Source organism: Lampetra fluviatilis, chromosome 2 (assembly GCF_964198595.1).
Source record: "Lampetra fluviatilis chromosome 2, kcLamFluv1.1, whole genome shotgun sequence".
Lineage (NCBI taxonomy): Eukaryota > Metazoa > Chordata > Hyperoartia > Petromyzontiformes > Petromyzontidae > Lampetra > Lampetra fluviatilis.
In genome coordinates, this window is record NC_136276.1 from 28,107,829 (window position 1) to 28,129,143 (window position 21,315).

General features: G+C 43.1%; 1 protein-coding gene across 3 annotated transcripts in view; it reads left to right on the forward strand.

Moving 5' to 3' along the window:
- Positions 1-21,315, forward strand: part of LMBRD1 (LMBR1 domain containing 1) — a 320,053-nt gene that overhangs the window by 224,074 nt on the left and 74,664 nt on the right. For all 3 annotated transcript variants that reach the window (XM_078873086.1, XM_078873087.1, XM_078873089.1), the window contains 2 exons: positions 5,375-5,439; positions 6,621-6,723. In XM_078873086.1, coding sequence (XP_078729212.1) covers positions 5,375-5,439; positions 6,621-6,723 — 168 coding nt within the window. The remainder of the gene's footprint in view (positions 1-5,374; positions 5,440-6,620; positions 6,724-21,315) is intronic.

A 21,315-nucleotide genomic window follows, 5' to 3' on the forward strand; every position in this document is an offset into this window, starting at 1 on the left:
CTGCTACCATCTTCTTGGTTCTTTCGGTAAAGTTACGTAGAAGGGAAATAATAAAATAAAAAATAAAAAAATTTTTATTATGTTTTATTTTTTTATTATTTTATTATTTCCCTTCTACGTGACTTTACCGAAAGAACCAAGAAGATGAATCCCTGCAGTCACGAAAGCTTTAAATCGAAATTTACTGCTACCATTGAACGCATCGACCAGCTGCAGGGGTCGCCTCCAGAGCCGACCAGAGCCAACCCCTGCGGCTCTTTCAGGACTGCTTTGTGACGTTATTCATTAAGAACTGTCCCGTATTCACATCCATTGCGGCTCTTGAATTTGTGAGTTTTTTTTTTAACCAAATTCGAAGAAAATGGCTCTTCTTGTTATTTTCGTTGCTGACCCCTGGTTGAGACCAAAACCATCCTGGTGCTGATATAATTGTCCTTGGTGACTTTCTGGCACAAGCGCCATGGGTTATATCACCGCCACTTTTTGGAAAATGGCGGTTGTTGTTGTGCCTCAGCATCCACACTCTAGCGCAGAAGCATTCACATTTCACACCTCCGATGAGCACGGTCGACTGTGTACTGTGCGAAAAAGTACAATATACATACACGAATACTCAAACGGTTAATGTCTGCAAGAAAGCCACACTCCAAATGAAGCTGGCCATGTTGATATAAAATAATGTAATTAATACAAGTATTGTATTTGCTTTCATTTAGATAAACTATGATTGCATCGTAAATCACTGTTTGAAGGTGGAGCAGTTTGCAGTGGATAGCACACTGGTTTATGAACCCGCCAAATTGACCTTGATTCCCAGCTATGGCCTAACATCAGTGGCAAGGGGATAATCTGAACCGATCCTGGTCACTCCGCTTCACAAACTTACGCTGATCCGTGTGGTGAAGTATGGTTAAACAACGGGCTTGACACCACACTGGTTGGGGAAGCCTTCATCCAGAAATTGATTGATTAATGGAGCCGGAATAAAAGCTCAAATAAAATAACTTTATCGGTACTGATGCTCCCACAAAGCCTTGCAGGAAGGCGTGTGGCACAGTTTGGTGCCAGCTATTGTAGAGTGCGGTCGTGTTGCTACGGTTCCCTGCAGTAATTATAATGTCACTAAAAACAACGGTGCTATGCCTCTCAATAAATGTCACGCTCAACTGCTTGCGCGTTTCAAGATTTAGCGGTGAATGGGATCCACCCTGCAACCTGCAGACGTCTCGAAACGGGAAGGGGTTAGTGGTAATAGGATATATTTCTTTAAACATCTTCTTGATGAATGCCTCATACAGGATGTTTTAAAAAGAAAATGTTTAAGAGCAAGCATCCTAATAATTCAGATTAATGATGAGCTTGTTATGAAACATGATCTCATTAGTCTACGCATATAACAGAATCATTACATGAAAGGTGACTATGTATTTAAGAAATCCATTTGAAAGGAAACATTTTCTCAATGGTCTCTTTTTATAATAAAGCTGATTACTGATGATGTTGCATCAAATTTGTCTCTATACGTTTTTGTTCCATTGCGAAGACTCGTTCACCTCGCTTGCATAACCGCCATTAATTCATCGCATGCATGCAACACACATGCATGCAACACACATGCATGCAGCACACATGCATGCAACACACATGCATGCAGCACACATGCATGCAGCACACATGCATGCAACACACATGCATGCAGCACACATGCATGCAGCACACATGCATGCAACACACATGCATGCAACACACATGCATGCAACACACATGCATGCAGCACACATGCATGCAACACACATGCATGCAACACACATGCATGCAACACACATGCATGCAACACACATGCATGCAGCACACATGCATGCAACACACATGCATGCAACACACATGCATGCAACACACATGCATGCAGCACACATGCATGCAGCACACATGCATGCAACACACATGCATGCAACACACATGCATGCAGCACACATGCATGCAGCACACATGCATGCAACACACATGCATGCAGCACACATGCATGCAGCACACATGCATGCAACACACATGCATGCAACACACATACATGCAGCACACATGCATGCAGCACACATGCATGCAACACACATGCATGTGCTTATCCATGTTGATATTGAAAAAAGGGCCAATGATTATATCTGAAAGCACAAGAGCTGTGTCTTGAAAGGCCATGACATTTATAGTTCATTTATTCACAAGAATAAGCTACGGCTTACTGCAGTATTGGCTTTGAGGTCAGCCAATTTACTCCTCTGTCTTATTCATCCACACTTAAATATGTATGTTTAAAACAATGCCCGTGAATTGCAGAGAAATGATCCTCCTGAGTGTAAGTCTCTCGAACGATTCGCAAGGTGTTTACATCAAGCAATAGGATCTCATGTCCAGGTCTTATGGTCAAACTTTTCCATTGAAATTTCCTTGCCCAGCCAAACATTCACAGTCACATCCAGTCCAGCAATCGCCTGCAAATCGGTGCCTTGCATCGGCATACGTGGGTCCTCGATCGTTGGTGTTTTATAAAGGCTGATGAGAAGGCAAGCCCAAAGTAGTCTGGGGCTTAACACTTCCCACACCTCACCGCCACGCTCCCACGCCCCCTTCATTCTGTTGTTCAGAAGAAGAGCCACTCTCTGTTGTTTGGTAGTCTCCTGTCCCGAGTAGAGGACTTTCCACCCCTCATGGTGGCAGGAGCCAGAGCCGGTCCACCGGACCTCCTAAACACGCTTGAATGTCCCCGAGCTAAATGGAGGCGATGTGCTGGCCTCACTTTACGAACGTCCACACACGCTTCCACGTATTCACATTCGTGTGCATCATTAACATCACGCCGTCCACAACTCAATTTCATTTAAATTGTTATTATTCTACAAAAAATATATTGTGCTTGTTTTTGTCTATTTAGTTTTGTAACAACATGTTTACGTGTTTTTGTTTGTTTTTAGATTTCTCCCGTTGATGGAGACTTGGTTTGTTAAGCCTCGGTGACGAGATGTTAACTACCTCGCCTGATATACAGGAGGTTGTGGATTTGATCCTGGCCCTGACGCCTGTTTATTTGGAGTTTGCATATTCTCCCTGTGGTCGTGTGGATTTTTCTCTGGGTCCTCCGGTTTTCCTCTCTACATTTAGAAACATGCATTTAGAGTATTTGGCTGAAATACATTTCTACATCGTAAGCCACTTAATTGAGATATCATTTGTGGGCAGGTTGCTTCTGAAAAAAAAGCTGTATAGCTCAGTGGGCCTTACCTGGTAAAATAAAAAAAAAATAGTCTATGTGTCTCTCTGTGTCACAGACCCATCCCGACACTGCAGGGTTATTTGGTTGTTCTATGGACTTGTGGAAAAAAAAGTATTGTTTACTTTGAAGGCCCTTTGCCCAAAACATTGCCGATGATATATATATTTTATTTTAAGGCTATTTTATTGACGAATGGGTTGATTTATCTTTTGGCCAATTTAATCATGGGTTATCCAAAATGCAATTCTGCCAGCAACATTTCATAATTTGAATACAAATTAGTTCACGTAGTACTGCATTTTGGATAAATTAAGGGGGTTCTCTGTTACTCAGTATTTACTATGAGGCAACTATTCATATGCCATTTAAAATTTCGTCCTAGCATAACCCTAACCCGCCACAGGGATAGACCCAAAACCTATTTCTGAACTGCCTTAAACAGACCTCATTGCCCTGCAGCGCGGGGGTGTCCACACACAGGCGGCTCCATCTCTGTCTGTGCCACCAACCCTGTCTCTTATCGCTGGATTATGAGCACGCATTGTGTATTCACTTAAGATTCAGCATTTTCCCTTTGGCAGCCTAGGAGTTAAAATATACACGTTAATGAAAGGTTAGTTCATTTGAAATCTGCGATCAGAGACGATCGTGTTTGTGTGCTATTGGTCAAGTGATGTGAAGAGCAGAAGTTAGAGCAGCGTCAGGTTTACTTGCACGAAGATATCGTTGTCGTCTTTGTACCTTCAACTAATTTTAATGAATTATTATGTGATCGCTATCGCAGCAAATGTAGCTGTGCTCTATTATCTGCGGGTGTTTTGCATCCCTTATGCAGAAATGTGTCTCTTGCAAAGATTATTCATGCATAGTCTTTGATCCGTTTGGTACCCTAATTAAATATACAAAGCAGTTTTATAAAAATGAATTTTGATATTACTTCAGTTTGCATAATAAAGAGCTTTTATGTATCTCAAATTGCCTTTTTGTGTAAAAGTGCATTTAAAACAATTAATATTTATCTGGTTCCAGGAGAAGCTTAAAGATCCCTTTTTGTTACCATTCAGCATCTTATCAGCTGGGCAAAACAACTGGTGCAATTAGCTGAGCATCGCTAATTAGTCATTTAAACGCAGCTATTTAGTAACGGCAACAGAACAAAGTTGCAGACGTTTCAGCCATTTTGTTTATCTAGAAATCCTTATCACGCACGGCCATTTTTTTCATCGTAGCTAAGACATGGAACATACACCCAGTGATATCCAAAAAGGCAGTGGAGTAATCAAAATAAACGGTGTGTGAGAGTAAGAAGATTGCAGTTTAAAAAGGTCTAGAGGCATCAACATTGGCTCAGACAAGCCAGCTTCATATACTGCACTGTTAAAGCGAGGGATGGCGGATCACACAAACGTTGTGAAAATCCCTTCCCGTGGACACTGAAGACGAGTCATATCCTTGCTCGCCAAGAGAAGGTGGTTCAGCAAAAATGTGCACTGCATTTTTCCCATCTGTATGGAATAATGGAATAGAGTGTTGTCCCACCGCATGTGTGGGTTTCTCTGGGTACTCTGGTTTCCTCTCACATATAAACACGCATTAGTTGGTCAATAGCACCTGAATATATAGAGGACTACAGATCTTGAGGGGGGGGGGGGATTATTACCTTTTCAGACCTTATAAAACTATCTTACTCATGAATGCCTCCAGGAAAATGCATTCAAAATGCTTATGAACAACATTATAATGAACCTTGTTCAGCTTAATGTTGGGCTTGTTGACAATCGTCATCTTCACTTAACCCAACATTCACGTTCATGGCACCAACGATTGTCACACGAAGCGACCGGCTCTTGCCATGGGAACGTGACATTTCCATGGTTGGCTTGGCACCAATGGCATTGCTTCACACTTGCCTCATCGCTCGTTTGAGCGGCCAAGACGCTCCGGCTCTCGATTCCTTTTTGACGCCACCTCGAGTCTCTGTGAAACAAAATGTCATTAAAGGAAATCGGTGCCTCTCTGAGACACATTTGGCCTCCTTTTCACTTATCTGCTCGGCCTGATGCGGCGCTCGCTAATTGTTATTTTTTTCCCTCCGCCTTCTTTGTTTAGATCGTCTTGGGAGTTGCGCTTTCCCTCGTCGCCCTCCTCATCATCGTGACTTTGTTCCTGTCAAGGTAAGCTGCGGCGAACTGATTTTGGTGGCAATACCTCAAACCGCTTTTCGAAAGACTCGCCCGATAAAAAGTTCTCCCAGCACGAGTCCACCACCCGCGGTATGGAGCGGCGTGCTGGTGAACACGTTACACGCGTCTCTTCTTTTTTTGTTTGACGTCGAAGCAAATACGAAGTCCCCGTTTTAATTTAACCCCGCTCAGGCTTCACCACGCAGCCAACTGTTCACATAGTCGGCCGTTTACTAAATAACATGTAGTTCCAGGGGAGACCGTCGGAATACGTCGGTGGACGCGAGTGTGTGTCGTATCAGAACCGGTATCAACCGTCAGAAGGAAAGTGTCCTTGTGGGAGCGTGACTGGGTGTCTTTGGGAGCTGCTGTGACCTTCAGTGTGACCTCGGGTCTGACTCCCAGGTGCTTACAAATGTGTGACAATTGAACTGTCCCCTTGGTATACTGCGTATGCTTTTAAAATGGTGTCTTCTGCCCGCAGCATTATTAGTTGCAGTACCAAAAAAACTATCATCTAAAGCAGCACATTACATGTATATAAATTAGACGCATATATATAATGTAATTGATAAAAGGAATGCAACTTTGTATAAAGTCAATCGTGTTAATCACATGAATGTGCTGGCACGCACCATGGGACTGTGGAATTTCCTCTGTTGGCCCACGGCTGCCAACAGACATGAGCAGTGAGACACTTTTCTGTGACTTGGCCTAACATCTGTACGTAACAAAATTTAATAATAATGAGTGGCTCTTTTTGTGAATAAACTGCTGGATGAAGGCCTCTCAATAACCGTGTCAGTTAAGGAAGTTGTTTGACTATACTTCACCACGCTGGTCAGTACAGGTTTGTGTGGGGGATCCCACCCAGGGCTACGCATATAGGCAGGACTTCCTGTGTGCATGTTGTAAGACTTGTATAAACATGTGCACGGCCTTTAGTAATATTTGGGAGATATGAGGCTGGTCTGTGAAGTTCTGTTTGCCATATCTGGCCAAACTGTTTCTGTAAGGTTTGCTATTTTTGATACAGAATAGATTTTTTTTTTAAACAAACAGTTTTATCACATTGAAGAATTGCGGTATCAGATCCATTCACGTCAGACTGATAAAATACATTTCACGTGGCGTTTCTGTAATCGATGGCTCCCGTGTGTTTTGTGCGCAAGCCTGGATCGAGCAATGCACTCCCTGGGCTTTTCAACTGGGTTCCTGCTGCTGAACGTGACCCTTCCCAACCCCATCAACTTGGCCCTCCTCTACCTCCAGCCGGTGAGGAGCCCAACACCCACCAGAGGTCCTTCGTCTCGTCGGCACACGAGAAGGGTGGCTAGACGTGTTTGAGAGCCGGGCGATGTCGATATCCTCGCTCTACATCGAGGATATCGAACAAAGATGGTCACTGCATCGCGCGGCGCTTTCAGATGCGCTTCTGCGGCCGTCTGGAACGCTCTTCCTTCCGATATTAGGAAGCCACTGGAGCTTTTCGCTTTGCAATCTAAATTGAAAACTAATTTCTTTAGTTATTTGTCCTTTCCTCCCGCATCTCCCATTAGAATGGTTGGCTATTTGCAGTGAGAAAGCATTTCAGCATACATACATGCATACATACGGAAGGAAAGATCTCACCAAGACAATCCAGAGAGATGTTGATTCCTGCTGGTCCACGCACGCCAGTATACAACGATTAACATGGCCCAACGCTGCACATGCCACGTAGACCAGCAGGGGTTAAAAGGTCTCATGACTGGCTATCGAAACACCCGGATGTGAAAATCCTGCAGCTGGAGAAAACATCTTCTTGGTGAGATCTCTTTCCTTACCCATCATTGTTTAGTAACCTGATTTGCATTATTTACTTTGAGTCTGTATTGGTCAATGAGTGGAATATGCCTGATATCCCCTCCACTGTTGATTAATTGAGTTCCACTTTGCGGGAAGCCAGTGCATCGTTTTCAAAATTCTGTCATGTCGTTGTCTTATGATGGTCAGGACATATCTGTCATAGAGACAAGAACCGCGTTTGCAAGGCAGGCAGTGAACTCGGACGTAGAGAAAATCACGGGATGACTTGGCTTAGCCGGCTGAAGACCAGAAGTTCTGGTGACATTTAGATTTTCCCAATTGTGCTCTACAGAATGATGAAGAACTAAGGTCAAGGCAATGCGAAATTTGCATCGCTGGCTCAAGAACACCAGTAGAATGAGCTACCAGAATAAGCTAGTGTTCATATTCGAACAAGCGACGGTTGATTGCCCTGAGCCTTTTGTGGAAATTCCACATTCCCATGACGGAGCCCAGGATATCCTCGGGGCAACCACTGCTGACTTCTCACAAAGTGGTACTTATTTTATCAACCCTCAAATGATGGATAGGCCGAAGTGGTACGTGACTATGAGTAACAAAAAAATGTATCGCCCCCTTCGTTTGATTCATGTGAAGAAGGGCCATTGCTCGTAAACATTGCCTATGATGGTAGGTTTTTACCCTTTTAACTGGTACAAAACTGACACCAGTTTTGTACCAGTTAAAAGGGTAAAAACCTACCATTATATTTTGCCACTGGTAAAAGAGATCTCATAGTGTAATTGCCTATGATATACGGTTTCCTGTTAAAGCAGTGTCCTTGTCGAATGTTCATTTTTTTTTTAAATTGTGCTTGTACACCACTGCCACCACAGCATCACCAAATAATTTGACCGTAATTAACTCCTTTTGTAATTGCGAATTGCACTTTACTGCATGACCTTTAGTAACCCTAAACACAGTGCCGCAGTGCCAGATTGTTAGATACTACACCACAGGGTTTCCAAAACTTCACTCCTTGCGACCCCTCCACCAGCACGCTCCATATTTCCGCGTTTAGCTATTTACTCCTCCCATTCAAATACAAATTAACTCTGTCGACGCTGCACCACGCCTGATGATTGTTAAACACGTGATGCACCTGCGGGTGACGAGATGTTAACTCCCTCGCCTGGTATGCAGGAGGTCGTGGGTTCGATCCCGATCCTGACATCTGCATATTTGGAGTTTGCGTGTCTCGCTCCCCGTGGTTGTGTGGATTCTTCTCCAGGCTCCTCCGGTTTTCCCTTCCACGTTTAGAATCAACATGCATCGTTTAAATATTTGGTCGCTATAGATTTCCACACCGTAAGCAACTTCGTTGAGCTATCATTCATGATGGCCAGGTCGCTTCTGAAAAAGAGCTACATAGCTCAGTGGGCCTTACCTGTTAAAATTAACAACATAATGTTTAGTTTAGTTACCGCTGCCTTTTTAATACAGCCGATTCAAGTTAAGTTTTAGTTCTTAGTGTTTGTGTGTGTGAACGTGGTGCGCACGAAAACGGTCCACTTGACGCAGTTAATTCCTTAGTGGTTCACATGGGACTGTTTAACAATCGTTGGGTGCGTGCAGCCTAGAACCAGTTAATTTGTGTTTGAATGGGGAGTAAGTTGGTGAACATGGATAGACGGAGCGTGGTGGTGGGTCGCGGGTCGCTCACACGCGAGGTTGGGAAAACCTGCTGTACTGGTGCTTCAATACCCTGAATCACAACGTACCTTTATCTTCTTGGTTCTTTCGGTAAAGTCATGTAGAAGGGAAATAATATTCTTTCGGTAAAGTCCCGTAGAAGGGAAATAATATTATTATTTCCCTTCTACGTGACTTTTTTCGGTAAAGTCACGTAGAAGGGAAATAATATTATTTCCCTTCTACGTGACTTTACCGAAAGAACCAAGAAGATGAATCCCTGCAGTCACGAAAGCTTTAAATCGAAATTTAACGTACCTTTAAATAAGTTGTCTGCAGAATCCTTTTTAGAATCAGACTGTTTATTTAGACTGGAGAAATCCGATGAGCCGTGAAGCTTTTTTTCACAGATGTCCAGTCTCCGAACAAAGCGTTGACTCTGGGAGGACATCCCGTGTCTGTTGGTGGGCTGAATCACGATGTTTTAGTCAAGGGCATGGTTCCTATTTCCATACCTTTGTCTTCATGAATGAGTTTGTTTCATGAAGGAGTATGTTTTTTTTCCTGGTTGTGATCACGAACATTGTGTTCTATGCAGCCCTAAGTGTGGTCCAAGGGAACTGTAAAGGCTGGTGTGCCACATTTATTTTGGCTTCATCAAAACTAATAATACAGAAGAGTTGCTCGTATTTATTTGTTGTTGAATGCCTATTATGCTGTGTTCTTTATCGAGATCTGTATGACTTGAGGTATTTTATCGTAATGAGACAATTTTATTTTACGAAGAACAATTTATCTTAGCCGGTGAGCACTTCTATTGAGAACGCTTGACTTTTGCATTCGGAAGCCATAGGAGAACTAGAACAAGCAAAAGGTTCATCTTCTTGGTTCTTTCAGTAAAGTCACTGGATGCACCGAACGACCCAGTCCTCTCGCTTGTAAACACCTCTTGCTTGTTTTAAAGCTTTCGTGACTGCAGGGATTCATCTTCTTGGTTCTTTCGGTAAAGTCACGTAGAAGGGAAGTAATAAAATAATAAAAATAAATATGTTTTATTTTTATTATTTTATTACTTCCCTTCTACGTGACTTTACCGAAAGATAATAAAAAATAAATATGTTTTATTTGTATTATTTTATTACTTCCCTTCTACGTGACTTTACCGAAAGAACCAAGAAGATGAATCCCTGCAGTCACGAAAGCTTTAAAACAAGCAAGAGGTGTTTACAAGCGAGAGGACTGGGTCGTTCGGTGCATCCAGCGCGCTCGGTTGCGAGTGGCAAGTCGGCTCGGGAGTGTCTTCGAGGCGCGTCTACTTAAACTGAAACTATTTTTTATTTACCAGGCAAGGCCCACTGAGCTATGCAGATCTTTTTCGGAAGGGATCTGGCTATAGATGATAGCTCAACGAAGCGGCTTATCGCGTGGACATTTAGAGCAGGCAAATACTCGAAACACATGTTTCTAAATGTGGAGGGAAAAACCGGAGGACCTGGAGAAAAATCAACGTGGCCATGGGGGAAACATGCAAAATGCAAATATACAGCAGGCGTGACAGTCGCGATCAAACCCACGACCTTCTGTATACCAGGCGAGGGAGTCAACATCTCGCCACCATGGCACCTTTTTTATTGTAGAGTCTCGGTGAATCAGATTCTACAGCGCGTTGTGGACAATGGGTTTCAGACACCCACCACCACTCTTTGCGACAGAAAAACACAATCACCTCCTGACCTCGCTCCTGAGCTATCCAACACGTGGCATCAACCTGCGGCCTCTGGTTGTTTTCTATGTGCCAAGAAATTCCCCACACTGTTAAGTAGCCACCGGGCTGAGCTTTGGTACGCCTTATAGCGGGGGTGCAATAATTTTTTTTTTAAACCTCGGAGCCTTTTACCTACCTGGCTTTTACGGCCGACTATGTTTAATGAAAATGAAAAAATATATTCCACGAGCATATAAAAGACAAGCCCCCCCCCCCCAAAAAGACAAGCCCCCCCCCCAAAAAGGTGCGGCAAATGAATAATGACACACTGCCTTGTAAGCGTAGCAACTTTGGCATTAAAATGCTGGCCCGCCATCGGCCCTTCATCAGCGAGGGAGCGGCGTGCTTGAATAGCTTTTATTTGGAGGCCACTCTTTACAAATGGGTGCCTTAAAAGCAATGGCAAATTTTAAGTGATGGCACATGAACGGCTTTCCATTTGGAGGTATTTGGTAGTAAGTACGCAGAGCCTGCACAACCTCTCCGTTATGTTTTTTTTTTTACTCCCAGGTATAAACAACAGTGTTGGCCTATTACCAGCATACATCCGTGCACAATTCTAATCATCTCTAACCATGCAGATGGTTTTAGTTGCAGTGCCATTAACTTCAGCGCGTTCAAGAAGGAATTGCCACCGTTGCCCTTATTTTGGATTTCCATCTGTTCCCATTAGCAACAAGCTGGGCAGATGTATCTGATGGCTGCGAGGGCTAATGTCCATGTTACGGTCGTGAGCCGGTTCCTCAGAGACTCTTGAGATCCAGGATTGGGCAATGCATGGGAAAATCAAATAAATGATGCTGCAATTTTAGACAGCAGCAGTTTGTATCCAAGGAATGCGTCTTAATTGAGCATTCTAACAAATACCGCAAAGTGCAAGAATTCATATTGGTGCGTAGTGTGTTAGTTTAATGTAGGCTTTCGCGACCAATATCATCCGTAATATAGGTTTTTTGGGTTAGATCAAGTAAATATAAATGTGTTGTTAGATCCGCCACAACCTGACACAGCCAATTAGTAAGGTTTGTCACGTAAACAGAACATACCAGTTCGTTGCTAGTACAGCACTAACCGGTGTGTTGGAGAGCAAATGCACAACATTTACAATCTGAGTACGACGCTTCGCCAGTAATTACAACTAGCTTCATCAGGCGACAGCCAGATTTGTGGAGAAATCCTTAAATAAAGGGGTAGATGTGATGACGTCACTTCAGGCTTTAATGCATTAATCTCCCCCCTCCCCCTTCGCACGTAAATGCATTAATGCATTAATATTTTTGCGCGATCTGACCCAAAAAAAAACTATATTATGAATATTGTGTGTTCTTATGTCTCGCCAGATGGTCACGTGGTTGGGGTTGTGCGACTTACCGTTATTAGGCTGCGAGTTGAAATCCTGAGATATGAGTTTACCATTTCTATCGTTCTTCCAGAATCAACCGAGTGCCACTTTTTTCGGAAGTCAACACAAGGCATTATAAGAGAGACTCGTTCCCATCGTAGGAATGTGGAATTTCAATGGCTGGCTTAGGGCTGACATCAGAGAGGGCTCTGCCATAGTGCTTGTTGAGCAGAGTCACTTTGACTGCCTATAGGCCTGTCACTGTGAAGGCGATAATTCTTAACATCTGCGCGTATTGCTGCTCGGGGTATAATGATGCATCGACTCGTTAATTTGTCTTGAGTAAGCTAAATGATACATGCATCAAGTTCCACGTGTTAGAATTGCTGTGGGTTTTTTTGCATAGCGTGTTGTGCCGCACAACAAAAATGAACCGCTTAATTATACAAAAGGGTCGAGTCAAAAGAGTTTTCCTGCTCAAATGATCGAGAGCTGTAGTGTCATTGGCTGGCACGACAATATCTTGAGTAACATGCCCTTTCGTATCATTTTAACTCGACTGTTTTGCATTTTGGCATTTTGCTGCAAACAAGCTGGGCACAATGGCCAATGTGCTGCCGGCCCTCGTACTTAAGATTTGGCTCCCATTGCAACCCCCAAAATTTCGCAATTTCTCTCCTGTTTCCCATGGGTTTTGAGGGGGGCCTATGGTGTGTCATCTCGACCTGACTTCTGAACCCATGCCTATGTTTCCAAAAGACCTGCGGAGGGAACAGAGCAGTTGGTTAATTGTGGAACAAGACAGCAGCCAGCTCTGTGTTCAGCCAAGAACCAAAAAAAAATGCCCAAAGGGTGGCACCTGCCATTCATTGCATTCATTTATGCAGAACATTGCCATAATGTTCTTTGTGATTTTCACTGTTTGTAACTTGTGTAATGGTGAATGGGATATCTGATTATTGAAGTAATCAACTATACCCCCGATTATCAGTTTGACGACTCAAACTGATAGGAGCGCCACAGTGGTGAGATGTTGACTACCTCGCCAGGTATGCAGGTGGTTGTGGGTACATTTTAACACTCCAAGTATACCCTGACACCTGTGCTTTTGGAGTTTGCATGTTCTCCCTGTGGTCGCGTGGATTTTTCTCCGGGTCTTCCAGTTATTCCCTCCACATTTAGAATCAACATGGGTTTGGAGTGTTTGGCTGCTATAAATATCCACATGATAAGCCACTTTGTTGAGCTATCATTTGTGGCCAGGTCGCTTTTGAAAATAGCTTCATAGCTCAGTGGGCCTGACCTGGTAAAAAAATTAATTGTTTCGTTTTAGCTTAGTTGACTTGACTCATCGGGTAAGATTAAATTATTGGGGGGGGTGGGAAGGTCTCAACTTTGGTTCCATGCGAGGTGTTTGCTGGAACTTCTTTCGCACCGTACATAGCCAACCGGGCTGACCGGAGGTACAGGGGAAGGACAACAAATTATTGGTCTCTGTGTGAGTCTCTGTATGTATGTTGAACTTCCTTTGCACCGCACGTAGCCAACCACGCTAATCGGAGGTGTGGGGGAAGGTCAACAAACTAAACATAAAAAGAGAACATCGTAAAGGATGGTGACAAAAGTGGATAAATCATGGCTGATGATATGAAAATAATAATGATAATTTACAGCTCATTATCAAGATCCTGCTGCATAATGGTATGCCCACATCGTGTCAGTTATGAGGGCCGCTTGACCATACCTCCCCACGATGGTCAGGTCATATTTTCGCGAAGTGGGCGCTGAGGATCGATTCAGACGCCGCTCGCTACTGATGTTAGCCGAGGCTGGGAATCGAACTCGGGTTGCCGGCTTCATATTGCAGTACACGTGAACGAGTGTGGACCCACTGCTTGCACCTCCTGGCGTATGCAGTGTGTACGTACGCACACGCAACATGAATCGCGTTGAGATAAAAAAAATTAATTACGTTCAGACACCCAAAATTAGTTTTTGCGCTTACATAAGTGGAGATGCTCGCACACGCGCAAGCGCACGCACACACGCATGCTCGTGCGCACGTGCACACACACGCTTCACACACACTTCACACATGCGTGCGTTGCGCATTCAGGCAGCGAGGAGGGATTATGAGCCATGGCAATCATCGCTGTTGGAAGAATCGTGCATTGGAGACTGACCAATGTCTGTGAAGGCATTGCTCGTTACGATGTTTGGCATTCTAGGCCAGAGTGGCTGCCATACTTATAATGACTATTGCAGGAAGGGGAACTGCAGGCCAAATGAAACACATGCGGTTGGTAATTTTCTGCCCGTAATTTTATGCAACTGTAAAGTTTTCGTAATTTTATTGTCCTGGCACGTTTGCAAAATAAACACATGAAATATAAATGTTTATACTGTTACAGATTACATTGCAATGCACTTTAACAGTCTACTATGTATAGGTTCAATGTTGAGAGTTAAATGCAATGGGAAGATTTAAAGTGCACATGCATAGCATTCTATTTGGTTACATAGTGACGTGGGGTGGAGCGATTGAATCTTCTGGAGATGAGTGGATCGTCATACTTTGTGGTGGATTGTCACGATTCAGTTAAATAATCCCTTTTTAAAAATACTCCTTTGAATGTCAGTTCCTCTAGTGGCTGCAGGGTTTATGTGCAACCATTGCATTTAACAAAAAAATATTCGTCTCAGCGATTCGACGCTTGTATGGCGAGCGTAAGACTCGAAATTCTTCTACGAATCGATGCATAATTGCACCCATGACAGTTACCATTGCCTTAAATATTTCCTATTCAGTTGTACCGGCGGTGCATACAAAGGGACGTTGGCAGACGTTAACACAAAACAAACTGGGCCCTACTACGGGGATGTGGAATTTCCCAGAACAGCTGATAAAGGGGGCCAACAGAGACGAGTACCCGCTCCTACCCTCCCGTGAGCATCCGGACACTTTGACTTTTTTCGTAGTAAAATGCCGGCTTAACAATAAACCCAAGACGGTGCCCCGGGTTTTGGGCAGTTACACTCGGAAGGCTGTTGGCAACCTTGCATGAATGTTCATGCTGGGCAGTAAGGACATTAAAAATAAATGATGTTCGCTGCATCTTGGAAGACACGCATTTTTTCTGCAAGTTAAATTAGTTTTGTGAGCGTTGTTAGGATTGAGTGGGTTACGGGGAACCAATACATGTGATTGGGTCTCAGTGTAAACCAAAAGTCTCTCCACCTTTTCTCCCAGCCACCATTCAGTACCTGCAATGCCATGCAATACCACAACATTACTACCTACCATCACATTACCTTGCTGTTCATCTCAGAATATTGGGCTGTTCTCAGAATCCGTTTGAATCGCAGTTGCCTGGCATCTACCGATTACTCAATGTGGTTGTTTTCCCTTTCTTTTTAAATACGCTCAAATGATTCCACAAACAAATGAAACGAGGCAAATGATCATTTGAACAGGCTTGGTTTTAGTTCCGAGGACAGCATCAGCCAATTGCGGGGCATATCATGATACAGACGCTACAATCACGGTATAATAGCGATCCAATGATTCGCGCCCTTCGAGGTTCATCGGGGTTTGGTCATGTTGAATGTAACGTATTCCAGTGGTTTGGAGTATTAACGTGAACCAATTGCATGCAAAATATCCCAACAAAAATATATCGACGGTCCTTTAACATTTCGATTTAAAGCTTTCGTGACTGCAGGGATTCATCTTCTTGGTTCTTTAGGTAAAGTCACGACGTTTCGGCCACAACGCAAGCAGCCGTCCTCAGGTGAAGAATGAAACACCACCAAGCTTGGAGCGTATATACGCCGAAACGTCGTGATAATTATTTTATTATGTTTTATTTTTATTATTTTATTACTTCCCTTCTACGTGACTTTACCGAAAGAACCAAGAAGATGGGTCCTTTAACAATCGTTCCTTGTCGGTCAAATTTGTTGTTTGACCGTACTTGGTCAGTGTGGGTTGGTGAAGTGGTGGGTCACCGGGATTGGTTCATATGTCTCTGACCACTGATGCGGTATGTACAGTACGTTGAACTTCTTTCGCACCGTACATAGCCAACCGTGCTCATCGGAGGTGCGGGGGAGAAGGACAATATGGTCTGGATTCTTCCCCCCCCACTCCTCCTTCACCAAATTCAGGTTGCTGGGCACAGAAGTAGCCACTAATACACTCATCAAAGAGACTTTTGTACGGACGCAATTTTGTATTGTGGAGTCAAGAATCACTCTTGTGTGAAACATGAAAGGATGGGTACACACCTGCTATATAATGCAGTTATTTGTGTTTGTAATTGAAACTATCATATGTTAATGTAAATGAATTAATCATGAATGTCATCCATTACTATTGAAATTGCATCACTTTTAAAATCCTAAATACTGCACAGGATTACATTTGATTTCCATACGATCACTTCTCAAAATAATGCTCATAACCCAGGCTGGGGAGGAGGCATCGTCAAACTTTCACCATGCAAACAAAGGCAAAGATCCCCCATATAGCTTTAACAGACTATTGGAGCAAGTGCTGTTCTGTTAGCGAGCACCTATAAAGGCCGGCATGGCACACGAGGGGGTAGGTGGCCAGCACCACGCCCGGCCACCTTTGTCTCCCCAGTGGCGATATTTATACACCGCTCCAGGTACTCATTTGAGTCTGAGTCGACCTAGGGGAGGCCCAGGTACCGGTTCAGATGATCGTCACCGGTGTTGACCGTGAGCGGGAATAGAACTCAGGTCTCGGCCGGCTTCGTAGCGCAGCGTAGCGTTAACCGCTACACTACCTCTCCTTACTGCAAACGCACAGGCATTCTGCCATGGGTGCCTCTTTTTTACGAGGATTAAATATTCTGAAGGTCAAATAAGATCATCTGGGTTGTGTTTTTTCTGTCCTCCCCTAAATCCAAAGTAACAAGATCTACCCCGTCTGCACTCTATTTAAGCCGCCTTTCCTCTTCCGCCTTCTGTTTCGTGACCAGTGTCAAGAAATCTCAGATCTTCCAGACGTCTTGCAAACCATTCCCATCGCCGTGTGTAACGCTCGACTCAGCCGACCAATGAAATATTCACAATTTGCGGACTTCTAACTTATTAAGCATGAATTGGAGCTTAAACAGCTATGTACAACGTTTCCTAATTGGACCTTTCAACACCACAACTGCTCTTTTAATGTAGAGATTGGCATTGAACTGTCTCTTTCCTGTTGCCAAAATGAAAATTTTCTGTATTTTAACTATTTACTTAAAATATACGACAGTGGTACCTCGGTATACGTCGTTAAGTCGTTCCAGAAGGTAGGACTTGTACCGAAAATGACGTGTACCAAACAATTTTTTCCCATAAGCAATAAAGGGAAAGGAAATAATCCGTTCCAGAGTATAAGAAATGATATTTTATATGGCATATTATACATTAATGGGGTTGTATAAAATAATTTTGACACTACTTATTACTAAAATGCATACATAAATGAAAATAAATGCATAAATACATTTAAACGGATTTTTTACATCACTTTTACTTGCTGAGAGGAGTTGATAGCCTACGAGGATGGTGGTGAGGAAGGGGAGGAGATGTTATTTTTTGGAAGGACAGTCCCCTTCCATTAAAACTTCAGGAAGCTGATATTCTAGGGTTTTTTTCTCTTTCTCTTTTCTGTTTTTTTTCTTGTTTTTGCCTACTTCTAAGAATGTTCCTGAAGTGTGACATTGTCTGGTGATTCCACACAATACTGTTACGGCTTGTTAGAGCTTTATTGGGGTGGTATTTTTCTGCAAAACTTTGCACTTTCATCCATTTTGCACACATTTCTTTAATATCTCCTCCTCGATTTAAAGCTTTCGTGACTGCAGGGATTCATCTTCTTGGTTCTTTCGGTAAAGTCACGTAGAAGGGAAATAATAAAACAATAAAAATAAAACATAAAATAATTCTCACGACATTTCGGCCACAACGCAAGCAGCCGTCCTCAGGTGAAGAACAGGTCTGTCGGAAAGACAGCGTCTGAATGGGCACCACCAGGCTTGGCAGCGTATATTTAAGCTGGGTTGGAGGGGGAAGGGGCGCCTTGACAAAGGAATTTGCATATCAAGAGGAATTTAGCATATTTATGGGAAATGAAGAGAGTGCATCCATCTTCACCTGTTGTTCCTCCCTCTCAAGCTGCTGCAGCCCCTCAGTGTTCAGCTCTTCCTTGTGCCCCTCCACTAACTCCTCCACATCATCATCATTGACCTCCAGGCCCATGGACCTGCCCAGAGAGACAATATCCTCCACAATAGGCACAGCCTCAAAGCCCTCAAAGTCCATTTCAGTTACGGCTTCTGGACACAAATTCCTCCAGGTATAGAAAACTTCCTGCCAAGCTTTGTGTAGAAGAGTTATACAGTGCACAATATTAAAATTCTCTTTCCAGAACTCTCTGAGGGTTAATTCTGTTCTAGATTTGAAGCTTTCGTGACTGCATGGATTCATATTCTTAGGTTTTTTCGGTAAAGTCACGTAGGTAAAAAAATTAAAATTAATAAAAGTAAAATAAAAATAAAATAAAAATCACGACGTTTCGGAGGCAACACAAGTGAGAGCTTGATACAGCTAACTTTTATTAATTTAAATTTTTTACCTACGTGACTTTACCGAAAAAACCTAAGAATATGGTTAATTCTGTGTCAGAGGTCACTTCAAAGCACCTCTGAAAGAGTGCTTTGGTATACAGTTTCTTAAAATTTGAAATGACCTGCTGGTCCATGGGCTGAATGAGAGGATACTCTTAGGTTGTTTCGGTAAAGTCACGTGGGTAAAAAATTAAATAATAAATAATGGAAATAATGCACCATTCTCTTTTAGCCCCACTCCCGGGGACCATCAAGGCCATCTCCCTGGCTACCACATTCAGACAAGCCCCCACCTCCCCCCCTTGACTTGTAATTAAGGGCTTGTCTCTTGGATTTTTCATCACTTAATACAGTAAATTCAGCTGTGACGGTCCCGCCTGATGACGGAGACTTGTGTTGCCTCCGAAACGTCGTGATTGATTATTTTATTACTATTATTATTTCTATTATAAATTATATTTTTTACCTACGTGACTTCACCGAAAAGACCTAAGTGTATGAATCCTTGCAGTCACGAAAGCTTCAAATCTAGAATGAATGAGAGGAGTCGTATTAGGGGGCAAAAACTTCACAGTGATGACGTCCTACTTCGGCAGCACATTGTCCTGCAAGCTTGGAGGTTGTGCAGGAGCATTGTCCGTAAAAAGGGGAGGAGGAGGGCCTTTAGAGGCAGTTGTTTCTCCCCTAAATGTTGTTTTACACTTGGCCCAAACACAACATTGAACCACTCACTGAAGAATTGTCTCGTCACCCAAGCCGTTGAGTTTGACCTCCACGTGACTGGTAACTGGGTTTTTTGTACATTGTATTTTTTTTTTAAACTCTCGGGTTCTCCGAGTGGTAGATTAGTAGAGGCTTGAGTTTAAAATCCCAACTTGCATCGCCACACAACAAGAGAGTTAGCTTGTCCTTCGTTGGCTTGTGTCCTGGCAACGCCTTCTCCTCTTGTGTGTGATATAGGTCCTGTTTGGCATTTTCTTCTAAAACAGGCCTGTCTCGTCACAAATAAAAACTTGTTGGGGAACAAAACCCTCAGCCTCTACAAACTCCCCAAACTCGGTAACAAATTCCTTTGCAGCGTCTTTGTTGGCACTGGCCGCCTCCCCATGCCTCACAACACTTTGCATGCCTGTCCTTTTTTTCTTTTTTCTAGTTTTGAAGTTTTCGTGACTGCAGGGATCCATACTCTTTGGTTCTTTCGGTGAAGTCACGTAGGTGAAAATAAAAATAAAAAATAAAAATAAAAGATAAGAATATAATAATAATAAAAAAACTATTCGTATCTTTTATTTATTTATTTTCACCTACGTGACTTTACCGAATGAACCAAAGAGTATGCCAGTCCTCTTCTTAAAATTATCAAACCAACCATGGCTGGCTTTAAACACTTCACTAATATCTTCACTCGTTCCTGGCATGTCTCTTTAAAGATCAGCATGCAACATTTTTGCCTACTCGCAAATTATGGCCTCTGAAACACTATTTCCGGCTAACTGTTTTTCATATTCTTATATATTTTTATTATTTTATTGTTTCCCTTCTATGTGACTTTACCGAAAGAACCAAGAATATGAATCCCTGCAGTCACGAAAGCTTTAAATCAAAATTTACCTGTTTTTCGTTTATCCATATTAATAACAATTTTTCTACTTGCTCTAATGTCCGTGATCTTTGTTTTGATATAAATTTCACCTCCTTTGCAACGTTAGCTGATTTGATGTCTTTTTTTTTTCACAATAGTCGTAATTGTTTTTCTCGGCATACGGTATGCCACTGCAAGATCAGTGACGCGCATGCCGCTTTCATACTTTTCTATGATCTCTTTTTCCACGTCAATAGTGATTCTAACGATTTTCATTGTAGCTTGGCTTTTCTCACTAACCTTCTTAGGACCCATCTTGAATGAATTCGCAAAAAATTCACGTTAAAATGACAAAAAACACGTGATCATTCACAGAGTTATAGCAAGGGTTGTGCACTGAACTAGATCTCCAGGCAGACTGAGGAGCGGAGCTTTGTTTCAGTCGTGAACGGGGTATACGCGGGTACGCGGTGACTCATCCCGACCCATACAAGTTCTAGCAAGCGCGTCGTATCCCAAGCAAGACGTCGTATCCCAAGACATTTTTTTCTCGTCAAAACACGACGTATACCAAATTCGACGTATTCCAAAGCGGTCGTATACCGAGGTATGACTGTATTTAAAAAAAAGTGTTGCTGGCTGGCTCGTGGGTGGGCAAGTGTGTGGACAAGTGTGTGGACTAGTGTGTGGACAAGTGTGTGGGCGGGTGTGTCATACTGACGTCATCATACGTCCTACCCCCCGCAGCCACCCTCAATCCCGGCCGGCTGTGTATCCCACGCAAATGCGAGGGCAGTGCTAAATGGTAAACAGACAAGAAAAATCTGCGGCGAGTGGTGGTGCACTATGAACCTGGCAACCTGACTTCCATCCCTGGTCACAGCTGACATCAGCGGCAATGCTCTAAAGTGTCGAAATGCGGATGACCTTGCCCTAGCAATGAACGCAGCCACTTTCAACGACATCGAATCCACCAAGCCAAATCTCCACAAAATAACAGTCACTGCATTTCATCTTGACAATAGGAGTGCCAAGCACACTCTCAGTGACCTTCTGC